General features: G+C 40.6%; 1 protein-coding gene across 1 annotated transcript; it reads left to right on the forward strand.

Moving 5' to 3' along the window:
- The first annotated feature begins 943 nt into the window (after positions 1–943).
- LOC128867614 (O-acyltransferase like protein-like) lies at positions 944–15144 on the forward strand. Its single transcript, XM_054109021.1, has 8 exons — positions 944–1441; positions 1589–1827; positions 1929–2122; positions 5274–5726; positions 8070–8189; positions 8321–8431; positions 13552–13782; positions 14030–15144. Exons 1-8 carry the CDS (start codon positions 1198–1200, stop codon positions 14778–14780), a joined length of 2343 nt encoding a protein of 780 aa, XP_053964996.1. The 5' UTR covers positions 944–1197; the 3' UTR covers positions 14781–15144.
- Positions 15145–25466: the final 10322 nt, after the last annotated feature.

A 25466-nucleotide genomic window follows, 5' to 3' on the forward strand; every position in this document is an offset into this window, starting at 1 on the left:
TTTACTGCGCAATCCAATACCTCTCGTCCTCAGTGAGGCTTGCCGTCGAGTTGCTCCGTCCACAAAGGGTTAATCGAAGGAATAAGCAAAATACATTTTTTTGACAAAATGGCGGTTTTTCAAAATCAAAAACCATTTTTTGACCAATATTTCGGCCTCAAATTGTTTATAAAAAAAAAAAATATTTATCGGTGAGAAAAAATCTTCGATTAATTACAAAAAAATATATTTAAGAAGCTCGTGTAAAAATTTGAGACTAATCGGTTTAGCCGTTTTCGAGTAATGTTGGTCACCGACTTTGAAAATACCATTTTGAGAAAAACGCGTTAAAAGCTCCGGCCTTGTACTTTCAAGTACTCTGAAACGCCTTTCCAAATTTGCGTGTTACTTCGAAAATATTCACCGGAATGATATTAAATTTTCTGTGTATATTCTTAAAAAATATTTAAATTAAGAAAATAAAATAAAAATAAAATCAACTTTTTGAAAATTCTAACTGTATATGACCCCTTGAGTGCCCAACGGCGGGTTAGGCAATTACAAAAACAAGCAGGGCTAAATCACCCAATGTGCGCTGCGATAAATACAGAATTTGGATAGAAAAACTTTAAATAAAAAATTTTCAAAATTAATCAAAACATTCCACAGTGCAAGACGACACTTTCTCGCAGAAAATGCAACCGACGCTTTACACAGTTGGCTCTGCCGGAAAACGCGAACAGTCAGTTAACTAAGAATCGTACATTTCTTGTCATTATTAATTTGCAATATTGCTGATTCTCCCAAAACTAGGCGCCTAAATATTGCAGTAATGTAAATTTAAATATGAGCACAAACACACACCCACACACACATACATACATACATATGTACATACATGAGGGCGTAAATATGTATAAATTAATAAAAGGGAGCCATGCAAAGATTTCTTGCTGCAGTTGCTGTCGCCAGTTGCTGGTGTGAAAAACGCCCGTGCAAATCCCTTTGCGATCGCTAAGACATACAATTTTGACGGCGGCGCTCTTATTCACTTCATCGCTTTCTTTACGCGATAGTTGTTTGGCCAGGAAAAGTTTGTCGGTGCGCTGCTGCGTCCCCAGCATCAGCCTGTTAAAGGTTGATAGTTTGCAAAAATTTTTGCATTTCATCGTTTGCGCTCTTCAGTCACTTTTCGCGTTTTCCAACGACAACACCAAAATGCGGACAATCGCTGCCGTGATTGTGACCGCACTTTTGGCGTCCGCAGTGGTCAATGGAGCAACGGCAACATTTTCGCGCGGTGAACACACAAACGTGACGGAGGGGGTGTCACTGGCGCGTATCAATTTCCTGGTTGGTGTGGCAGAGTTGGGCGCGTTGCACGAAAATGGCACGCGCTGTGGCAGAGAACTTGAAACACTGCTGAAGGCTGTAGCCAGCAAAGAGTTTTGGAGCTTAAAAGGTGTTTATGTGTGCGGTGTAGTTACTCGGTTTTTTTTGTTTTTCTGTCCAGTCTGCTTAAAGTGTTAAATTATTCAGTGCTTCTTTTGTGTGTGTTTTGTGTTTATCTTCAATGTTGTTTTTTTGTTTTTGCATTTCACGCTCAAAGTGCTCGACTCTTTTGGTGCGCCGCCGAAGTCCTTCAGCTGGGGCAACTACTATTGGTTCGCTTCGCAAAAGCACTGCGATGATCTAAATGCACCATACGCGGTCGCTTTCTCACCGGCCCATCTGCGCAGCTATAGGATGAACCCGTTCAACGTCACCAGTCCGTTTCGTCTGCGCCTCACCATGATTTACATGCGCTTTTCCACGCCTCGCTACATCAATTTGCGACTGCCATTTGAGGTGATTCAAATCTGCAAATACAGATCTTTGTGTTGTTGGTATTAATGTTTGTCTGCTTAAATGTGTGTCAAATGGGCATTTGTGTATTTTTTGTGTCACAGTCTTTTATTCATATCGGCTTGTGTTTACCGCAATCCTGCGCGATCGCAGCGCTGCAACGCTACACAGACGAATATTTTCAGCGCGGCGACTTTGTGATGCAACGCGACTTCGAACTGCAATTGCAATCGGTGTCGGCCAGAGCACCGACTTTCGGTTTGGATTTCTTCCAGCAAACCGGAACTATAATTTCCATGTAAGTGTTGTGTGCGTGTGTGTGTGTATGTGTATGTTTGGAAAGTTAGTTGTAAACAATGTTGCTGAATAGAAAAATCAAATGACGCAAAGAAAAGAAAATGTAAAAAGAAATGAATTGAGGTTAAGAGATATGAAAATACTTGTAAGCATCTTAAAAACCATGAAAAAAGATTCCTAGCAAATAACACTATGCGACAAAATCAAACTTTTCCTAAAATAACAAAGTTTTGGCCAGACGCTGACCAGGGAGCCGCTCAATATGAGTCAGTCGCTTCTGGATTTTTGTTTTTTCACCATATCTTTGCATGCTGAGGGGGCCACTTATTTTATTAAAGGCAGTTTCGATTCACCTCTGTCACAGTAACCTCTTCGGAATAGCTAGCTTTTATACCGCTTCCTCCATTCCTGCCGCGCATTGTCGGCGGGTGCTTATTTGTTAGAACTTATTCGCAACTAACCTGCTACTACAGGCCGTCCGGCTATCCGCAACCTACCGACCCCCGCGCTATCTCAGTGTCCAACTTAGTCGCCCGATCCCAGAGGAGCGCGGCCTCCGTGTGTCAATGGCTGCTGTTAAAGGGAACAAAAACAAAAAACAAAAAATACTCGTACATGTAATGGCGTATGAATATAAAAAAACATAAAAATATACTATGTGAGTCGAAAAATGTAAAAACTATTCCTAGTAAAAATTCCCTAAAGTCATTGCTGAGAGCTGGGAAAATATTCCACGAAATGTCACAAAAAATCTGGTTGACTCTTTGGAAAGACGTTTGCAAGCGGAAATTAAAGCTAAGGGATACTGCACAAAGTATTAGCAACTGATAGACCCGTCAGAACGAGTCCGTTCCGTCCGTTACGGCAACGAATTTGACTGACAGCAAAATAGTTTAAGTGCATTTGAGTCGAAGGCCCCACAAAAGTGCCGTACCCTAGGGCGGAATGCACAAAAATTGGCAACTTTCTACTACTGCCGAAAATGACAACTGCTTTAAGAACAATTTTGTATCGCGCAAAATTTGTATCGAAGGTGTTTTTCATTATATCAAATTAAACGCAGAAAATAATTGGAATTTAATTTGTTGGGTTGGCGAATAAGTTCGTAGCGTTTTTACCAAAGACTTTTATTTAAACAAAAAACAATAATTATATCAATAAGTTTAGCATTTATATGTTCACGATTGCTGTTTACAGCCTCTTCCCACCTCTCGACCAATTTGCTGATGTCAAAGAAGTTGTTGAGCCAGTTTTTAAGTACCTCTTTGCTATCGAAGGTAGCGCCCTTTATATGGTTTGACAGGGAGCGGAAAAGATGATAATCGGTCGGTGCAAGTTCCGGAGAATACGGCGGATATTGAAGGGCCGCCCTTTCGAGCTTTTGGAGTAAGGCTTTGACGACTTGTGTAATATGGTGCCAGGCGTTGTCGTGAAGGAGTATTGTTTGTCCATGTCATTCAGGTGGTTTAAGTCGAATAGCCGAATAGCCTCATTCACGCGGTATAGCTGGGCAATGTAGAGTTCCTTGTTGACTGTGACATTCTTTTCGAGCATTCCCCAGTGCACCATGACCTCCCAATCCCACCAAACATATAGCATGATCTTCTTTGGATGAAGATCAGGCTTGAGACTCGGATTTGGCACTGTATAGGCGCCATTTCTCATCTCCCGGGGCAATGGCAGGCGAGATACTGGGACGCCATTCGAAGGCGACTTTCTTTGTTTTTTTCATTGAGCTCGTGAGGCACCCGGGAATCTGGTTTTTCGGGAAATCCCATGGAATGAAGGCAATCATTCGAGAATCGTTTTATGATCGCCATCAAACAAATATTGTCTGCATAATCTAGGTCTTCCAGAAGCCCGTTCAGACCTCAGGATAAACAGTCTGTGTCAAAAGAAAAGAAGCGGTTTTTTTTCTGTAACTTCAAGATATATTTTGTTCTGCTTTTTGTTGCATAATAGTCCCACTCAAGGGCTATGTCGCCAGTGATAACTCAGGTTAGTGTCGTTCGAAACTTTCCCGTAAACGCAACCAAATAAAAATGAGTGAGAAGTACGCGAAGCGTTTCGAGGCGGTATTTTTATGCACGCATTCGAAAGGGTCGAAATTATCTTACGCCGCGGCTGCAAAAGTGACTAAAAAATCAAAAAAGTTTGTTGAGATGTAGAATCAGCGGCATAAAGTGTACAAAAATGTTGATGATTTTTCCGAGGCGGCTTAAAGCGAGTGCCGACAAAACAGCACGATAAAATGATCGTCCAACTTTTTAAGCGGAACCCTTCTTTGTGACTACGCCAAGCACAAGCAGTTCTTGCTAGAAAGAGAATAGATGTGCGTTTCAACACCATCGAACGTCGACTGAAGGAGGCGAACATTTCCTACCGTCCCACATCATCAAAACCACTGCTCTCAGAAAAATACACTGAGAAACAACAAAACAAGAAAATGGCGTCACAGTATTGGGCTGGCCTTCCCAGTCCCAGACGCCAACCCCATTGAAAATGTGTGGGGAATTATGAAAGCGCATCTTTCCAGAAGGCCAGGCTCTTTGTCGACGTCCTACGTTGAAAAGCTGGTTCAAAGCATGAAGAAGATGTCAGGCTATACTCGACAACGATGACTACTGCGTACGTAATCGCAACTCGTAGTTTTGCACATACTTTCATGTAAAAAAAAATTAAATATATATCTTTTATACTCCATAAATAATCGCGGTTCTTTTTTTCTGAGACAGACTGTACCGCTATTTTCCGTATTATTTGGGCCAGGTCTAGGAGCGCTATAAAAAACTTATTGATCAACCGCGGTACGAAATATAGTAAATAGGATTACGCAACAGCAAAAGTTATTTATTTCCATACATCAGAGCACTACTGGATTAGTTTATCAAATTCAAAAATGGCCCAAAGCACTACGCAATAAGTTCGTTTTATTTTCATAAGAACTTGTTTTTTTTTAATAGAGGGTGTTCACACATAATTATTGATTACTATTATAATTTAAACCAATTTTGACACTCATGCAACTTCAGCCAAAACTTCAAAATTGAATACTAATTTATCCCTACTTAATAAAATGTTAAATTTACGCTTAAAGCTCTTTACTGAACTGCTATGAATAATGTTAAAATTTCTTTTCTTTCTTACCACAGCACCATTCTCACCACACTGCTATTGCTGATTGGCTTAGCTGAAATCGTGCATCGTTCCAAAGAGAAGCTGCAGCTACAACAACTGCTGCTGACAAAAGCTCCACTTGTCGCGCCATCAAATGGTGGTGTGCACATAGCAAACGTATCGGTGGAGCCAATGAACGAAAGTGCTGCCAAAAGCTCAACACTGGAGGAGCTTTTGCTATGTTTCCGATTGGCCGAGAATTGGCGGCGTGCACTCCAGCCAGAGCGGGGAAATTCAAATGCAAGCTTTTTGAGCGCTATTGCCGGCTTGCGCTCCATCATATGTCTTTGGGTGTCCACTTTCCACGTCTACTACTACTCGGTGTTCGCACTATCCAATGCACCGATGATGTTTGCTGCATTGGCGAATTTTCTAAATCAGCCGCTGCTGCAGGCTGTCTTTTTTGTGGATATTTTCTTTGTTATGAGGTGAGTTTATATTGAAATGGAGATGATAAAATTTTCAAAAAGGTGAAGGTAATCTGGTCAAATTCTCATTTTTTATAGAAATTTTTTAGGAATTTTTTTTAAGAAAATAAAATGTGATCGTTTTGATTTTATAGTATGTTATTGTTGACATCAAATAGTATACAAAAACAATTTTTTTCACATATATTTTTTTGTAGTAGTGTGGCACCAAAGTAAGCGTCTTAAAAAAATATATGTAGGTGCTTGCCAACAGGATTTTAGCTCTTCAGGACATCTGAAACAAAAAAGTTAAACTGATTATTATTCTGTAGGCTTGTCATTCAGGCAGGTGCTGCAATGGGAAAATTAAAAACAAAAATAACAAAATGGCCGACTTTTGAAAAAAAATGGATGCTTTTCGGGTGGAAATCAGACTGTAGTTAGTTGAAAAGTTAGGGCTGAAAAGAAACGAAAGTAGCCCCTGCCAGAACTACTCATGTGTGGAATAACTGATGAAAAATTTCAAATCAATCAGATGTCCTGAAGAGCCAAAATCCTGTTGACAAACCACCTATCTTGTTTTTAAGACACTGGACAGTGCACCCAGAAATGGCACAAATTTTAATAACGACTGGAACAATTTTTTGAAAATATAACAAAAACTTTTAATAGATGCACAGTGTTGAGACTTGAATCTAGAGCCACTCACGTCTCCTTTAGCCAGCAAAAGGGTTTTAAGGCAATCGTGTCATTTGAAATAGTGCTTTTGGGTGTTTTTTAAAAGCATGTAAAACGGAAACGAAAAAATATTTTTTATTTTATATTAGTTTTCAGTATTTTACTTTTTGAAATTGTTTGAAACACTGAATGACCCTAGTTTACACGATGACGACATCAATTCTACGTCATTTAAATTTTATATCAAAAAAGTTGGTTCAATAGAACGGGCTATATCTGCGTCCATTGTTCCTGTGAAGACCATTTTTTGAAGACTGACAACTTTTTAAACAAACCTTGTAGGGCCAAAAGGAAATTTGTATATCAAAAAATAAGATACTGAAAACTAAAATAAAAATCTTCTTTCGTTTCAGTTTTACACGCTTTTAAAGAAATACCCAAAAATCACAATTTCAAACGAGGCGGGGACTTTAAATATATCCACTCTGGAAATAAATAGAATAGAGGCAGAGAGATAGTTTAAATATTTTAGGAATTATCCTGGATAAAAAAACCACCTGGGAGCCCACCTCAACTCAGTAATAAAAATGGCAACGAAAAAACTTTGGACAACAAAATTACCTGCTGGATCTGCATCCAAATGGTAAAGCCTATCCTTATCCCGCTATATGGGTCATTGGTATGATGGACAAAATCCAATCAAACCACTGCTATATCAAAACTGTATAGAGTACAAAGCTGGCGCGCCTAAGCAAATCAAGGGATATGAGAACTACCCCAACTGCTGGGATGGAAGCGCATATAATCTACTACCGCTACACATAGCAATAGAAGAAGAAGCTGCTAAGCAAGCACGCACTTTTCATATGAAAGAAAAACGTATGCCAATCATCACATACATAGATTGGTCCTTAGTGGTACCAGATGATGATTGACCCCTACGTTTCCTTGCAAAACGGTTTCTTGGAATGAGCCTGCGTCTTTTGAGCATCTAAGTAAGCTCTGAAGCTCTAACCCCGAGAAACATTCTCACTTATCATAATGTAGAGCTCCTAAGCACTTCATTCGGGTTCTACCTAATGAAGGGCAAGAAAATAGAAGCTGTTCAAAGAATATACATATATCTATAAATTCACAACATTTGCAGAGAATACAAATATACAAAATTTACAAAAAACAGAGAAGGTTCGACCGGTGTAGGTAAACGCCGGACACAAACCGTGGCAACAACGCGCCCTACTCCGAGCGTTTATCACCCTCAAAAATGCAGCGATTCCAGGACGTACAAGTTTGCACCAACAAATAAGCGCCAAAAAGTAGGCAGTGTTATTTTTCACTAGAAATTAGCAACCACAAGGAAAAACTCTGGAAAAATAGCCTAAAGTGTATCTAAGATATATATAAGGTATAGCTCTCTCTCTCTTTTTCCTTTACGCTATATCTTTTTTCTCTTTCGCGGAACGAAAATGCCCAAAACGTTGCATGGCCTTGAAATTTTATTCTCCATTCTCGCTCATCCATCGACGCCTAAGAAGTTTCACTTCAAAAATGTTTAACTTTGGCATTAAGAAATATTGAATACCCAGCCACCTAATCACCCTTTAAACTTTCAACTTGCACACTCAAATTAATGTGGGTTATGCAAACATTTCGACTTATATAAGATTTATAAACATATTTTTTCAGCGCTCTCCTGCTTGTCTACAATTTTCTATCAACTGAATCAAGGCTGAAGGCGATACGCCAAAATGGTTTCGTGCAGAATACAAAATTATTTGGCCAGCTTGCATTGAATCGGTATTTGCGGTGGGTATAGACAACAAGACTATTATGATAAGATTTCACTGAAGTATTTATTGATGCTGAATTTCCATATCTGAATATGTATGTGAGTATATGTGTGTGCATACATAACTGCTTCTTGCTCACTTTGACAGGCTCACGCCAATGCTCATCGTCACCATACTTCTAAGCGACGTAGCCTACGATTTGATCAACACATATTCACCCTTCTACTTGGGCGCCAACAGCGGCTATTATTGCAAGCAGTGAGTACATATTTATTACAGATATTTACTAGAGTACATACATAGACATTTTATATATTACATTACATAAATATTTCCATTTCTTCTTCACTTTTTTGCTGCTGATTATAAAGGCACATTCTGCGCGCTATTCGTTCATTTAATCCATTCAAATTGTTACAAATTATGCAGCCAATAGGCAGATATAATATGTATGTGTTAATATATGTATGTATTCATGTGTGTGTGAAATGTATGAAATGTGAAAAAATAACGCATAACCCGAATTAATTTAAATCGGATTTGGTTATGCGTGCATATGATTTAATCAAATCGGCATTGATTAATGAAATGATTTTCAATTAAAGACAATTCAGAGTACAGGAAAAAATGTTAGCAAGCACAGCGTTTAATGTATTTTATACAAAAATGATGCCACAGCATCCTACAGTACATACTCGCATGCATGTATGTATGCACATACATATGTGTGTATGCATGTATGTGTGTAAATACTTACAATGCTTGTCGAACGCATGTCACACTCTGTAACGCTCATGTAATCGAATTCGAGAGTTAATTACCTTCATGTAATACATCTGTGGGCAGCGATAGCCAGCGAAAATCGTACGCAAAGGGTGGCGTATCTACAATATTTTATTATATGCATATTTCTTGAATAAAAAATGTGTTGAGAGTTGATAACAGCAGTACAGCTTTAAAGTGAGATTTCTATCAAACGAGGTTCCTTATTAAGGGGTTTATTGATTTAAATTCAATTAGAAAAAGGAGTTCGTAGAATAACTTCAAATTGAGTGGCTGCGTATGTATGTATGTATGCAATTAGTTTCCGTATTTCCAACTACATACAAATTTATTTACATATTACTACTAATTGTTGAACATACGCTTTGTGTTTCCTATTTATTAGGTTGGGTTAGGGTAGGTTGACTTCACTGGCTGAAAGCCATCACATAGACCTATTAGTCATTAGTGGTGCCAGGTGGAGCTTGACCCTTACGTTTCCTTGTAGTAGGTTTCTGTAAACTCTGAAGCTCTAACCCCGAGAGCCATTCTAACTTCTCATATTGTAGAGCTCCTAAACGTTTCATTCGGGCTCTAGCTAATGCAGGGCAAGAACATAGAAGGTGTTCAAAGAATATACATATATCATCATCATATATCACATTTAACAAAGCGCGCCAGTCGTTTCTTTCTCGTACTAACCGGCGGCAGTCGGACACACCAAGTGAAGCCAAATCCTTCCCCACCTGATCTTTCCAACGCAAAGGTGGCCTTCCCCTTCCTCTACTTCCACCAATTGGTACCGCATCGAATACTTTCAGAGCCAGCGCGTTTCTGTCCATTCCTATCCATCCGGCGCTGAAGCTCCAACCCCTAGATACATTCTAACCTCTCATATTGTATTTATTAGGTTGAGGAGTAAGTTCGTAGCGTTCTCCCGAACACTTTTATTTAAACAAAAAACACAAATTATACGAATAAAAATCGCGTTGACTGGTGTCAAAGAATTTTTTGAGCCAGTTTTTAAACGTGCGGACATCTTTGTAATCGAAGTTAACGCCATTCATATGATTTGATAGGGAGCGGAAAAGATGGTAATCGACCGGTGCAAGGGCCGGAGAATACAGCGGATGTTGAAGGACCTCCCATTCAAGTTTTTGGAATGCGGCTTGGACGACTTGTGCAACATACACCTGGCATTGTCATGAAGGAGTATGGTTTTTCCATGTCGATCAGGTCTTTTCAGTCTAATAGTCTAATATTCACGAGGTGTAGCTTCGCAATGTAGCTTGTCCTTGTTTTTGTTAACTGTGACATTCTTTTCGAGCATTTCCTAGTGCACCATGTCCTCCCAGTCCCACCAAACACATTTATTGATCTTCTTTAGATGAAGATGCGGCTTGACTCTCGGCTTTGGCGTATCTTCTGGAGCCAACCACTCCTTTCTTTGCTTCATATTGATGTATATGCACCATTTCTCATCTCCCGTGACTATTCTTTACAAAATGGGCTGTTTATGATCGCGTGTTGCTCGATGGCGGACGAGATGCTGAGATGTAGTTTGAAGGTGACTTCCTTTGTTTTTTTCGTTGAGCTCGTGAGGAGGTATCGAAAATTTTGATGTTTTCCTCCTGGGTATTTCAGTTTTAGGCCTCAAAACTAATAAAAAATTAAATAACTGAAGAGCGGAAGAGTTCTATAGAATGAATACTTACGCTTTACCAAACAGCAATCGAATCGTTGTAAAGTAAAAGAAAATATAAACACGCTATGAACTTATTCCCCAACCCAATATTTATTTACCACGAGGCTTTCAGTTTTGTGTTTTGTAACATTTCGAGCTTTGTGAAGAACACATTTTTTGCTGCACGATGTATCCCCTGCATTTTATACATTGGAGCAATCGGCTGATATGCTGACGTAGCCGGTGTTAAAACAGAGGTTTGTTTTTGCGAAATATGAAAAAAACTGAGTTTGTGTTGGTGGCTCAACCTTCACTCACGTTACTTCGTTGCCCTCTGAACAACGACTAATTGGACGGGTGTGTGAATACGTGTGAAATGAGCGGGTAAACGATGAAGAGAATAAGTTTAGGTTTTCGTTTTGACAGACACTTTTCACTCACGATTATTTTGCGATTCTCGTTTGTGCCATGACAAAAAGTGGTCCATTGCCACTGTAGCCATGTTTTGAAGCTCGAGTCAAATTAAAGAAAATATGTTACACCGAAATTCTCTCTGAATTCCGAATGGTAATCACGCACCAACCTATTCGGCTACGGCTTACTTCATTAAAAAAGTGTTATAATTTCCTATCAATAATTGACTTAAATTGTAACAGAACTTATGGAAGGACTAAGTAATTTTGTGCCATCTGTATGGATAGTTATTTCATTTTTATTTTCAATAAGACCCTTATCTCAATCTTCTTTCGAAGGAAACATTGTGATAAAATATTTATTTAAGTTAATGTCCTTGATACTATAAAAGTCTGTTGTACAGGAAATACAGGAGAATTTCTTTAATATGGGCTAATGGCCCTTATGGGTCGTTCTCAATGAGTTCATTTCCCTTAATCTAAGAGCTGATTTGGTTTCGACTTACTTATCGAATACCTCGAGTGGTAGTGGTTCGTTGATTGGTTGGTTAAAGTGGTGATTCATACACAATCAAACTAGCACTTCCGAACCATTAAGGTTGCCAAGTTCTCGCTACCAACTTGTTTAGTAGTTATTCCCAACATGACTATATCCAGTCTGTGCGACTTAAGAATCTTATTATGTAGTTGACGTCTAAGCTAGACAGTTACTCGAGACTCTCAAACAGCGGTTTGCCCAGGGTTAATATTCTCTCCTTCTATACGGCAGGGCATTCTCAGAGGAAGTGGAAGATTGTTTCCTTTCGAATCTTGTGCTGTGCCGAATCCAGTGCTTGGATTGCAGCTTGAGCGTCCGAAAGAATAACGATATTGCCTTTAAAAGATAAATCTGCGATTAGTAACCCCAATTGTCCGTACTTCCGGCTGGAAGACACTGCAGATATTAGAAAGACGTACAGATTTTTCAATTCTTAGTCTATGAGAATTTATACATACCTGCTCCAACACCACAACCCATTTTAGCGCCATCTGTATAGACTGCAGTGTCGAAGTTTTTTAGTGAGAATCCTTTATTTCATTCCTCCTGAGATGGAATGAGAGTGGCAAAACTTCCGTTCAAAGTAATCGTCGCGATGATATAGTCAGCCTTCTCCGAGGTATACTGAGCTTGTCGCAATAATAGACTTGCATGACCATACGTTTTTTTTCTTTCAAGTGGCCCGCTGCGTTTAACCTAAATGCACTCATGGTTCCCATCTTCTTGATATGTAGATCTATCTAAGAAACCTGAGTCAGTGCATAAGGAGCCTCCCCAGGGCATGATCTGATTGCACCGACCGTTATGGCACAGGCTGATCTCTGTATTCTGCTAAGTAGTATCGTATTGTGATCTCTTCCTGGAGCTTTCCACCAGACTTATGGCAGTACTTTTGTATAATATTTGTATAATGCATTTGTAGGTGTAGTTCAAAGGGATCCAGCGCTCCACAAATACAAAGGCATCTTTGTAGATGATTCATGGCCTTTTTGATGTACCCTCAGATCTAAAGCCGGCCAGCATACCAGTGCGCCGCAAGTTAGGATTAGGATAGATTAGGTTAAATGGCTGCCCTAGCTTAGGGTGCACTTGGACAAATATTGAAAATTCGTCCATTGTGATGCCATACAGGGGAGAGGAGAATGGAGAAGGGAAGGAAGAAGGAACCTTGGGATTAGAGACGATGAAGACCATGCATTTTACGACGACGCCGACGGTGGCTTATTTGCGTTCGTAATTAGCCGCAACAAGCTACTCGGAACTTCACCAAATTTGTGATACTTAGACCCGCTATATCCGCAGGCGTGAGAGCCCAGATGTCTATATCTCTGCCAGACGAGAGCAGGGCAACTGAGAAGAAGGTGTTGAGATGATTCCACCTCGTCCTCAAGACAGCTTCTGCAGAACGGACTTGAGGCGATCCCAAGTCTCGCCGCATGAACACCAAACGGGCGTTGTCCGGTAAGGATACGCACCAAATTCGAGAGCTGGGGCTTTGTTAGCCTTAGGTGTTCCCTCGAACCTCCCCGATCTACCCGTGGCCAGAAGGTCCCGCGACCTTGCACGTTTGCGCACTAACCCAGCGCACGCTGAGTTGACTCGAGGCCCTTCTTTCCAGGAGCAGACCACAGGTTCTTAAGGGAAACCCAATCCTCGAAAGTTAGGGTTGGTCTTATTAACGCTGTGTTAAGCCATTGAACAATACAAGCCATGCAACATACAACAACCAACATTTTTTTAAGCGATGTTGTTCGAATACGATGTTTGTTCCAATAAAAGGTGACTTTTTAGACGAGAAAAATATATTATTCATCAAAATCAATTTTTACCCATCTGAAGTAATCGTCTTGGTTATGATGTCTACCATTTTTTTATTTTTTTATTTATTTTATTTTTCTATTTATTTTTTTTTATTTATTATTTAATTCAAGTATTTACATCCTTTAAACTCGTTTACTTATATTCCTTGCCATTTCGCTAGACGCTGGTGGTACAATCTGCTCTACATACAAAACTTCTTGGACATGCGGGATATCTGTTGTTCGTGGACTTGGTATCTGGCTTGTGAAATGCAGTTCTACCTCCTCACCACAGCATTGCTATTTTTGTATGCCAAAAGTGAACGTTTGGCCAAAATCGTCTTCGCCACGTGTGCGTTAGGCTTTGCCATAATTGGATGGTTGTGCAATTACAACAATGGCATTACGTTTGAGTAAGTATGAGCTTATATGCTTCACATGTATGTATCGCTAGCCGCGGCACGCAATGTGACCGCAACATATGAGACTGTGATTCAGTAATACTCGCATACACGAATACTCCTACCAACTCAGTCACACCTCGTAATAATGACTATATTTCCTTACAACCCATACATATCGACAACACGCCCACAATTGACACAACAACAACAACAACACATGCACACATATGCGCACTCATCATTCATGCACATGCAGCCTAGACGTCCTACATTCGACGCTGAATCAGCTGTACGTGAAACCGTGGGTGCGCATCAATCCCTATCTCGGCGGTGTCCTTTGCGGCTGGTGGCTGCATCATCATCGCCAGAGGGGCGGCCAGCGATACCATTATCATCATCGACAGCAGCACCAACAAGGGGAGAAGCAACAGGCCCAGGCCCAGTCGCAGTCAGAATTTCGGCCATCACAGATGCATACGCAACAGCAGCAGCAGCAGCAGCAACAACAACACCAGCCACAGCAACGAGCGCAACAACAATGTGAGACGGCGAGAAATAGTAGTAATATTGGTTGGTGGCATGCGGCTTTTTGGCTTTTCATCGCCATCGTCTATGTGGTGGCGAATTTCATGAGCTACTGGCGCAACACACCCACATGGCTGGTGGCATCAATTATGTCCTTTGGCAAATTGCTTTTCGCACTTTGCATCGGTGGCGGCATTTTGATGTGCGCCTGGGGATACGGCGGCCGCTTGAATGCCTTGCTAAGTGCGCATCTCTTTCGGCTGTTGAATAAATTCTGCTTCAGCATTTATTTGCTAACGCCCGTCGTTACAATAGTCGCCTATGGACTGCGCAATGAGCCGACCAGCTTCAATGAAATTGGCTCCGTAACGGACTTTGTTGCGGTGAATGTGTTGGCGGTGCTGTCTTCGTTTTTGGCCTATGTGCTTGTGGAGTTGCCCATGCTGCGGGTATGCAACAGATTGTTGTGCAAGCGGTGCTAGCGGCAGCAAAGCAAAAGGAAGCTGTGTTGGCAACAAGGGGAGCGCAAGCAGGTGGGTACAACAATCGATAGTTGTTTAAGAAGTTTTTTACTCTGTTAACTTTTATTCCTAATTTTATATATAAAATTACGTTACATAATCGAAGAGGAATTATAAAATTTCCTCTTACTTGTATTTTTATGTACATTTTTGTAGGCAAGAATTTTTATTATTCATGTAAAGTGTAAACTCTTAAAAATTATGATTTTTTCTTGCCAAACTTTAATGCTCATATTACAATAAAAAATAAATGTTAAACTAAAAATATAAAAATAATAAAAAATGCAGTATGCCAAGGCACGTTGAACAAAAGCTATGGCAAGAGAGCGCAAAAACAACAAAAACAAAATATTATATTAGTTTCGGGGAAAAAAATCCATTATTTTTGCTACATTTTTTGCGCAAATGGTTTCAAACTATTTTATGGCCGATCTTTAACCCCAATCCGATGTCGTTCCATTTGGCACCTTAATCCCATGTAGATGCGATGGCGCTTATTTATGCTATATAACGCCAGCAGAAAATTAGAAAAAACTCATCAGGTACCATCTAAGCTTTAACTAAACATATCAGAAGAGGTTTTTTTAAATTTTTTTATTTTAATAATATTTTATCACAAACAAATCGTATGAAACACGCACCGTGCAGTAGATTCGATTAGATTAGATTTGTGGGGGGTTGGACAAGTCCAAGCACTCAGTCAGTAGATTATTGTACTACACCCGGATATAATTCAGTAGAAAGAATAGAGATAGGAAAGGTAAAGAGTGGGTGGTAAGACGGATAAATTAGTTTGAGGTCACTCTTCCACAAATCTCTTGGATTTATTGATAAATATTAAGAGATCCAGAAGAGGAAGAGTATGAACTTTATGCATACTTAGTATATCGCAACCCAATATCCTATACTGTGGGCAAAAAGTAAGATGCATTTGGTTGTAAAATGAACAATCTTTATTTATTCTTATAAATCAATTTCATTCCCTTCAAAATAATCCCCTCTCGATGAAATACACTTATGCCAACGATTTTTCCAATCCCCGAAACATGCCAAATAGTCCATTTCCGGTATAGCCATCAGCACCTTCTTCGATTCAGCTTTTATCTCCTCAATCGACTCGAAACGCGTTCCCCGGAGTGGTCTCTTGAGTTTTGGGAATAGCCAGAAGTCACACGGAGCCAAATCAGGCGAATACGGTGGAACGGAACGATATGCGTGGAATTTTTGGCGAAATGGTCACGATGAACGAGTGCAGTGTGAGACGGTGCATTATCGTGATGCAAAAACCAAGAGTTGTTTGCCCATAATTCTGGTCTTTTTAGACGAATTACTTCACGTAAACGAACCATAACGCTCAAATAATATTCCTTATTAACAGTTTGGCCAAGTGGAAGGAATTCATAGTGCAACACACCACAAAAATCGAAAAAAACTGTCATCATGACCTTTATTTTTGAACGACTTTGACGTGCTCTTTTCGGTCTGGCCTCGCCTTTAGCACGATATTCGCTTGATTGGTCGGTTGTTTCAGGGTCGTAAGCATAAATCCAAGACTCATCTCCCGTAATGATGCATTTGAGCTTGTCCTGATAGTTTGAAAGCATTGTTTCACACACATCAACGCGACGACTTTTTCCAAGAAATTGAGAGTTTTGGGTACCAAACGAGATTTTTTTCGGAGGCCCAAATGGGCTTTCAAAATGATTTTCACAGATCCTCCTGATATCCCGATCATATCAGTAAGGTCTTTAACAGTCAACCGACGATTTTTGAGCACTAACACCTTCACTTTATTGACGTGTTGGTCATCTGTTGACGTCGATGGTCGTCCGGAGCGCTCCAAGTCATCAACACGTTCTCGACCCTCTTTGAAGTCTTTGTACCACTTATACTCGTAAACATTTTTCTGCGACATGGTCGAATCACCAAATGCCTTTTGCAACATGCTAAACGTTTCCGCAGCCGAAATTTCATTCCGCAAACAAAATTTGATGGCACTACTCTGCTCTATCAAATCAGACATTGTAAAAATCGAAAAATGCACTCTTGGTCGTTTGGTAAACACAAGCGTAAATATATTACTGATAATGACATCCACATGAAAGTTGGCCCAGATGTTATTAACAGTGCTGCCAACTCATGCAAAAAATAACTAGAGCGAAATTTTAATCCCGCGACAAATAAATTCACCTTACTTTTTGCCCACAGGTAAGTCTGATTCTGGAAAATTCAAGACAGCTACAGCGAAAATGCTCTGCAGTGTCGTCATTCTCAAGACACGATAGGCCAATCGGGCTGTCGACGACCCTCATGGCAGCCACATGCTGATCACAGGCGTTCTGCACTGTGACTACACTCAGCAGTACTCTCAGGTGAGCCCTGTGATTACACCTACCAGTACTCTCAGGTCCTTTCTGCTGAGTTTTAGGAGAAAGGTCGCTATTTCCCTGTGTGGTTCTTTCACAAACGAGTCCAACACAGCCCAATGTCCTCTATGGGTAGACCTTATGAAGTCGTCAATCCATAGCTGAATCGGGATTGACATCTGGGCAGGATTCAGGGCCTAGTGGCATACTTGCAGAGCCTTCATTGGCCAATTTATCAGCTAACTCGTTCCCTGCAATACCACAATGTCCAGGCACCCAAAAAAGACTAGCTTTGATGTGTTTTGCAACACTGTTCAGTTTTGTCTTACATTCACCGACTAACTTCGAGGAGCAGCGTGGATTAGCAAGGGATTTCAGCAACCGCTTGACTGTTACTACAAATTCCAATACTGCTACAACGCCACTCTTTCTCAATTACCAGTATGCCACGTTCAAGATGGCATAGACTTCGGTAAAAAATACCTTGGCCATCTGTTCTGTGTCATAGGAATACTTTGTGTCTCCATCCAGATCCGCTACCATCACTGGTTTTGGATCCGTCGGTGTAGAAAGTGTGCTGATATCTCGTTAATAGGTTCTCTGGACTTAACCATTGATCTCTATCTGGGATCAAACCATCATACTTCCTACCGAAGCTCATGATAGGCACCCGATTGTCCACTGGCAACGAGTGCAGAGTGCACCGCTCCGACAACTGGTGGTATATCTGACAGTGTCCAGTGCTTTTTCCATTTTCCCAGACTCCGTTTAACTTGAGCCTGTACGCCGCCTTCACTGCTTCCTTTCGAATTTGAAGATCTAGAGGCTGCAAGTTCAGAATGGCATTAAGGACATCACCCGATGTCATACTCATGGCACCTGTGATACACTTCTCTGTAGCCTGTTTAGGAATTTTACTCTGGAATTAACCATAGTAGCCTTCCACCAGACTACAGAGGCGTATGTGATAATGGGTATAATCAGGGTGATGTACAACCAGTGTACTATCGCCGGTCTTAGACTCCATGCCTTGCCAAAGGTTCTCTTACACTGCCAGAAGACTTTTAGCGTTCGAGAGACCTTCTGCTCGACGTTCTTCTTCCAGGTAAGTTTACTATCTAGGATAACTCCTAAGTATTTAACTTCAGAAGACAGTTGCAGTGTTTCCCCTTTCAATGTGGGTAGTACCGTGCAGTAGTTTCACAAAAAACGAACGACCATGGGATTAGGGCGATGCTACGACTACTAAAATGTTGGTCAACTTCGATTATTTCTGTGATTTTAACGACATTTTCGACGCCTGGGTCTGCCTGTGCGAGGTGCATCTTTAACATCGAAGCGTGAATGGAATCTACTAAACCAAAATTGCACGCAATTAACTGTTCGGGTATCGCCACCAGAAACACCATTCACAATTTCAGCGGCCTGACTTGCACTTCCGCCTTTATCAAAGAAAAACTTCAAAATATACCGAATTTTCGCTTCGCTGGCTTCCAATGTTAACACCCTTTAACTCAAAGCAGAAAACTGCAAAAGTATGTTTTTTAGTGTGAAATGTCATCTTTAAAACGCGCATAAACTTCAAATTGTCGGATCACCACTTTACGAGATATCGCTCACCACAACCATCTACCGAGAAAATAATTGATATACTTTTCCCTCAAACTAATATTTTTTTTTTTTGCTTTTGGTTTCTAAAATGCGCAAATCTATAAAAAAGATTTGACAGCTTAAGAGTAATAAAAAAAAATTTATAATTTAGGTACCAAATGAATAGCAAAAAAAATTAAATCAGCTGCTCTACTGATTCCCTCCGTTCAATGTGCCTCGCCGTATGCCAAAAGTTGTCTAATTTTTCGATTTTACATACAGACGAATGCATGTAAGGTGCGTTTCGTAATCATAAGACGCCCCTAATTTTTCAAAGTATTTTAATTTATAGATTTCAGAGGAAAATAAAAATTTTACACATCGATTAAAGTAACAAAAGTTATGTTTCATTACAGAATTTAGAACTTTTTTTAATACATAAAGAAAAATTTTGGCAAAAACGTATTTCCAGGCGTTTCAAAATGATAAGACACTGCTTAATTGAAGTGATCGTTTAACAAAAGTGTACTTTTTTCGACCTTTTTTCAGTCGTCTAGAAGATTTTAGTGTTCCATTTGCTTTAGCGAAGCCTGTTCTGCCTTCATTGCTGCTTTAAGCTCTTTGGCGTTGTCCAATTGGCGATTTTTGGCATAAACTCTTCCGACTAATATACCCCAAATTTCTTCTCTTGGGTTTAGCTCCGGAGAACATGCCGGCCAATCCATAGTTTCTATGGAACAATCGGTCAAATACTGCCTTGTTTCCCTGCTTACGTGGATTCGGGCTTTTTCTTGCTGAAAAACGAAGGGCACTTCCCGATTAGCCTGAATAAAAGGAAGGACACTATTTTCTAAAACGTTTTTGTAGTCCCCACTACTCATTCGCGATGATGTAAACTGTATATCAAGAGTTGCTTTCGATGACCCCAAACCATAACAGAATCTCCACCGAAGTTGCGCTTGGAAAATAGAAGAGGCTCTTGCGCAAATCTCTTCAATAATTTAAAAAAGTATCGGGTCCATCAATATTCCAAATATTTTACTGTGTCCCAGTTGGTTTCTAGGTGTTCTTCGGCTAACTGAAGACGCACCAGCTTGTGTCGGGGCAAAAGATGGGGTCCTTTTCTTATTTTTGATAATTTTAAATGATTGCACCTCTATAAAGTGCGCCGAACTGTTGTTTTTGAAACCTTATTTTGAAGAACAGCGCCCAAGTTGGCGCAAGACTTAGTCGAGTTAGTAGCTTTTCTTAGGATTGCACGCTGTTCTCGTCTTGATAGTGATAATTTTCTTCCAACGGACTTCAAAATGTTGTAACTCTCAGCATTCCAAAAAAAATTCCGGATAACACAATGACTTTTACCTGTTTTTTTTTGCAATTAATTTGATTGACAAGCCTGAATCCTTGAAGGCCAACATTTTTGCACGCTCCTCTTGTGATAATATTGAACCCCTCGGTATTTTAGGTTAAATTCAATAAAATTATAATAAAGTCATTCAAAACAACAATCAGCACCTTCTATCTTTTCAGAAGCTTATTTTTGACTAGTGTCTTATCGTTATGAAACGCCGAAAAGACTAGCAAAAGTGCAGTTTCTTGGAAAAGGGTAACGGTTCTACAAAAAATAAAAGGAGCTTTCGCACCAGAAACAATTAATGGAAGTCTTAAGTCTATAACTGTTAAAATTACGCCAAATAAAAGCTACTCCGGGAAGTAAAAGCGAGCTTATGGTAGTTAAAAAATTGTATGCCAAAGGTGTCTTATGATTATGAAACGCACCTTATTTACAGGTTGGTTTAAAAGTAAGAAAGCAGAAATAAAAATAATATGAATTTTCAAATAAAATTATTAGTTTTTATTTAATAAAGGCGTAGGCAGAAGCATCAGCTCTGACTGTCCGGATGCAGACGAAATATACACCGCTAATAAACTATCAAGACCAAGTAAAGCCGCCAGAATCGCTGGAATTCACGGCGAACTTCTTAGAGTGCAACGTGAACATATGGCCACTATTTCAACGAATTTGAGAAGAGGAAAACCTGCAAAACACAGTGAAAGGAATCAATAATTCTAAAGATCCCTAGAACGGTAACAAATAGAAATGTTCCAACTTGCATGGAATATCGATCCTACCATCATCATCATACTGGAATCACCCCATCCGGGGTGGACCATTGTCTCCTCTACAATACGCCTCCGTTCTTTTCAACAGCCCACTTTCGCTCTATGTTGTGAAAATCTCATCTTACGTATATACTCTTCTTTTTATAACCATCGTCGCCTTGGCCGGTCTCTCTTTCTTGCTGCTTCTGGAGTTGCTTCAAAAATGTTTTCTGGTCACTCTTTCACTGCTCATTCTTAGGACGTGCCCATACCACCGTAATCTTTGCGACTTTATTAACCCCGCTAAATTTCGATTAAAACACTGAGCTCGTGGTTATACTGCATACGATATGTACCATATTCTAATCGTGTAGGTCCGAATATTTTTCTAAAAATTTATTTTTCAAATCTCATCAATAAATTCACGTCATTAACTTTAAGGACCCATGTTTCACAGTAGTAGGTGACAATCGGTCTTATTATTGTTTTGTACATTCGGAACTTTTGTTCCTTTGGCATCAATGAAGACTTCCATTTTTCCTGGTTGGAGCTTAGTCAGAACATTCCATGTTTCTAATTTGCAATCATTGTCCCTAATACGTTGCGTTGGTCGATATCGTTGATGTGTTCTTATCCGAGGCAATATTGTTGGATTCGTGACAATATAATTTATGACTGGCGACCCCAGCCTCAAACCAAGCTTTTCTCACTTCATTTCTTTCGTTCCCTACCTTTCCACTGAAGGTACTCCCTTTAAGAGGTATTCAGTCTCCAGCCAGGGTTAGCAGCACCACCGCGCGCAGGCGAAATGAGGAGACTCGAAATGTGATAGGTGAGAGGAATTATATCGTAGGATCAGCCATTAAATTGCGCATCTCTTGCCTTTAGGGTGCCATCGGTCCTACCAGCTATAACTAAAATTCTTAATCTCGTCATACGTACTCGAGTAGTAGCCACATTTGATGCTGCTATTGCAAGAAGTCAAGTCGGGTTTCGTCCTAGTGACTCATGTATCGATCATATCTGTACAATGCACATCATCATCGAACAATCTATTGAGCTCAACGCTTCGGTATAGACTACCTTTATCGACTATGTTAAAGCCTTTGATGCGCTTAGGAGAGACGCGATATGGGCCGCGCTGGAAGCTCGTGGTATCCCACCAAAGCTAACTAATATCATAAAAGGCTCATACATTGGAGCCACCAGCAGGGTAATACACGCCGGACAGCTGAGCCAACCCTTCGGACAGTTTCCGGTGTTCAGCAGGGCTGCGCTCTCTCTCCACTTTTATTTATTGTCTGCCTTTTATTTATTGTCACTCTTGGCATGATCTTCGAAAGTTGCGATATCGCCAAACGTGTTGTGCAATAGAAACTAAATGAGAAGCTTGCAAGCTTAGCTTACGCAGACGACGTAGTTCTGTTGTCCGCTAACCACAATGAAATGCAAAGCAGGTTAAATATCATTTCCACTTTTTCCCGTAAAGTTAGCCTAAAAATCAATATACGAAAGTCGAAAACAAGGTGCTCTAACGCTCAAAATGTACAACCTTTCCATATTGATAATGACACTATGGACGATGTGGAGGACTTCGAGTATCTAGGCAATGTTCTTACACCAGAAGGGGGTACCTCGACGGATGTAAATAAACACGTCTGAGTAAGGCAAAGCGGGCCTACGCTCCTCGAACGACTGAACTGAAATTTTTTAACGCTTGTGTAAAAACAGTGCTCCTTTACGATAGCGAGTCATGGCATACAACAAAAGACAAGATGCAATGTTTCGTCAAGCGCTGACTTCGGCGAATACTGAGAATTTTCTGGCCGAGAACAACTTTCAATCAAAGACTATGGAAAATCTCGAAGCCAAAAGGCATAGATAACGACATTAAAAAAAAATAAATAAATAATCGTATGACTTTTTCCACCTCTTGCTGGAAAAAATCTTTCGCTCTGCCGAGCTGAACCGCACTGGTACTATCTTTCATAAGAGTACCATACTACTAGCGTATGCCGACGACATCGACATTATCGGCGAAACCAACCGCGCCCTATGCTCGGCATACTCCAATTTAAAGAGGGAGGCGAGCAATGTGGGTCTTGCGGTAACTGAGGGTAAAACAAAGTACCTGCTGCCAACACGACTCCCTGTGTCTTCGCGTCTTGGACAATATGTCAGTGTTGTCTACCTTGGCACCAGTATTAATAACAGAAATGACGTCAGCCTGGAGATTAAACGGAGAATAACTCTCGCTAACAGTTGTTACTTTGGGCTCAGTAGGCAACTGCGAAGTAGAGCTCTCTCTTGAAGGACTAAAATGGCACACTACAATACGCTCAATTCGCACAATACGTTCATCATCAATGTTTGGCGCAGAAGCATGGACGATGTCAACAGCGGTTGAAAAAGTTTTGGGAGCCTTCGAGAGAAAAATTCTACGTAAGATCTTTGGCCCCATCTGCACTAGTGAGGAGTACCGCGTACGGTGGAACAGCGAGTTGTATGAGCTATATAGGGACATAGACATAGTTAAGCGTGTAAAAATACAGCGGCTACGCTGGCTTGACCATGTCATCCGTATGAAAGAAGACGCTCCAGCAAGGGGACTTTATGACGCGGTACCCCAAAAAGGAAGGCGTGAAAGAGGAAGACCAAATCTCCGTTGGAAAGACCAAGTGCTGCAGGACCAGGTCTTCTGTCGGGATTTCCAACTACCACCAACGAGCGCAGGACAGAAACAGCTGGCGTGCCATTGTGGATTCGGTCAAAACCGACACACGGTTGTAGCGCCACGCAAACAAACAAATAAATAATTGGCGTTAGGTGCTTCCCCGAGCTCCTCCTCCTATTTGTGGTGTGCGTCTTGGCGTTGTTCGGCAAATGGAGGGACCTACAGTTTCAAGCTGACTCCGAACGGCAAATGATTTTTATGAGGAGCTTTTTCATGGCAGAAATACACACGGAGGGTTGCATTGCCAGCCGAGGAGCGACCACTACTAGAAAAAACGTTTTCTTCATTTTGGTCTTCATGGTAGCCACGCATCAATCCATTTGCCACTTTTTTACTTACTTGGAATAATATTCCTCCAAATATGCCAGATAAAATAGATTTTATGGTACGCACAAATGTAAAACATATGGAAACGCATCAATGCAAAAAGAAAGCAAAGAAATAAACAAAACAAAAAAATGTAAACAAGGACAATGAAAAATATCGCCCGTGCAATCGAGATGACATGCTGAGGAACAACCTCAAAGTTCCTATGAAAACTAAGTAAACTCTAAGTAATGTCTAACAGAGCTCGTAATGTAGTGAAATGAGTGAAATTAATTTCATTCGCCACAGTTGTGGGTTCCACTTCTATCTAGCAAACCACCATTTTTGAATATTAGTACCTTTTAATAGTTAGCACTTCAAAGGCATATGAAAAACGATGTCGCAAATGTACGCGACTACTGAGTTCTATGCCACGCCTTTGGTTTTCATATGGCAAGGCATCACCGCGAACTGTGTTCCCTCACCTTAGGCTTTGTCTGCCGCAAACGCATCGCGTTGCACAATTCGCACATACAAATATTCTACCTGGGAACTGCTTTCGCTTCACAACCAAGCGGCGAATTTCGCATTTACTAAACAGTGGCTAAATTTTGTGTTAACCTTGAATTACTGGCTGGAAGTAAAGTTAAACCGAAAGACCTCTCAGGTCACGTGTGTATGTATGTGTCTGATTGTACTATGCGTGTGCGTTTGTTTGCATATAGGTACAGTGGAACCTCCATTAACGAACAAAATTACAAAAGAAAAAAGTTCGATTAAATTAGATTACTTCAAGGTTTGCACTTCGGTCCCATGGTCTTTTGTGCTCTCTACTCATCACAGTACCTCAACTAGACCCAGGTACCATATTAAACTCAGGACAGAGCGGGGTTGGTTTGAGCGTACGTGCCTTTCTTCTGCCTCTTTTTTCTTTTTAGTCAGAAGGTGTATATCAAAATGTCAGAAACATCATCAAAGATGCCGTCACACCAATGGTATGCGGGGCATACTCCCACTAACTCCCACTAACACTATAACATTCCTTTTCCTCGGCTGCTTTCCACCCTGGGACCGCGTTAACATATCTTCAAGATGGAGCCGCGTTTTTATGTCTATTGACACAACTAGGTACCTAACAACCTCTAAAGGGGTGGACCAAAGTAGGAATAGCCTCACCACCTTGAGGAAAAACCATAAAGTAATCTTAATTTGGGTCCCGGGACACCGGAACATAGAAGGTAACGAAAAAGCTGATGAACTGGCAAGAGGAGAATCTGCCATGAATAATGCTCTTGCAGAATCGGTATTCACCCCATTAAGTGCGGTCAAGAATGCAATTTCCCAAATTACCTTTGAATCGCAGATTGCAGATGGAGAGACCAGACGAAATGCAAAATCAGCAGGACGTTATGGCCCTCCTACCACCTCAAGCAATCGTCGACATTTATAAACATGAAACGACGGGACGCTTGTAGACTAACGGCAGTCATAACGGGCTTCTGGCCTATCGGAAAACAAGCCGCCAAAATGGGCATCCCTCACAACACT

The sequence above is a fragment of the Anastrepha ludens genome, chromosome 6 (assembly GCF_028408465.1).
Source record: "Anastrepha ludens isolate Willacy chromosome 6, idAnaLude1.1, whole genome shotgun sequence".
NCBI lineage: Eukaryota > Metazoa > Arthropoda > Insecta > Diptera > Tephritidae > Anastrepha > Anastrepha ludens.

Excerpts from the sequence above, each read along its gene's own strand:
- LOC128867614 (XM_054109021.1), top strand. The coding sequence starts at position 1,198 with ATGCGGACAATCGCTGCCGTGATTGTGACCGCACTTTTGGCGTCCGCA. Across the intron at positions 1,828-1,928 it reads ATTTGCGACTGCCATTTGAG|TCTTTTATTCATATCGGCTT; the intron begins GTGATTCAAATC and ends TTTGTGTCACAG. Across the intron at positions 2,123-5,273 it reads ACCGGAACTATAATTTCCAT|CACCATTCTCACCACACTGC; the intron begins GTAAGTGTTGTG and ends TTCTTACCACAG.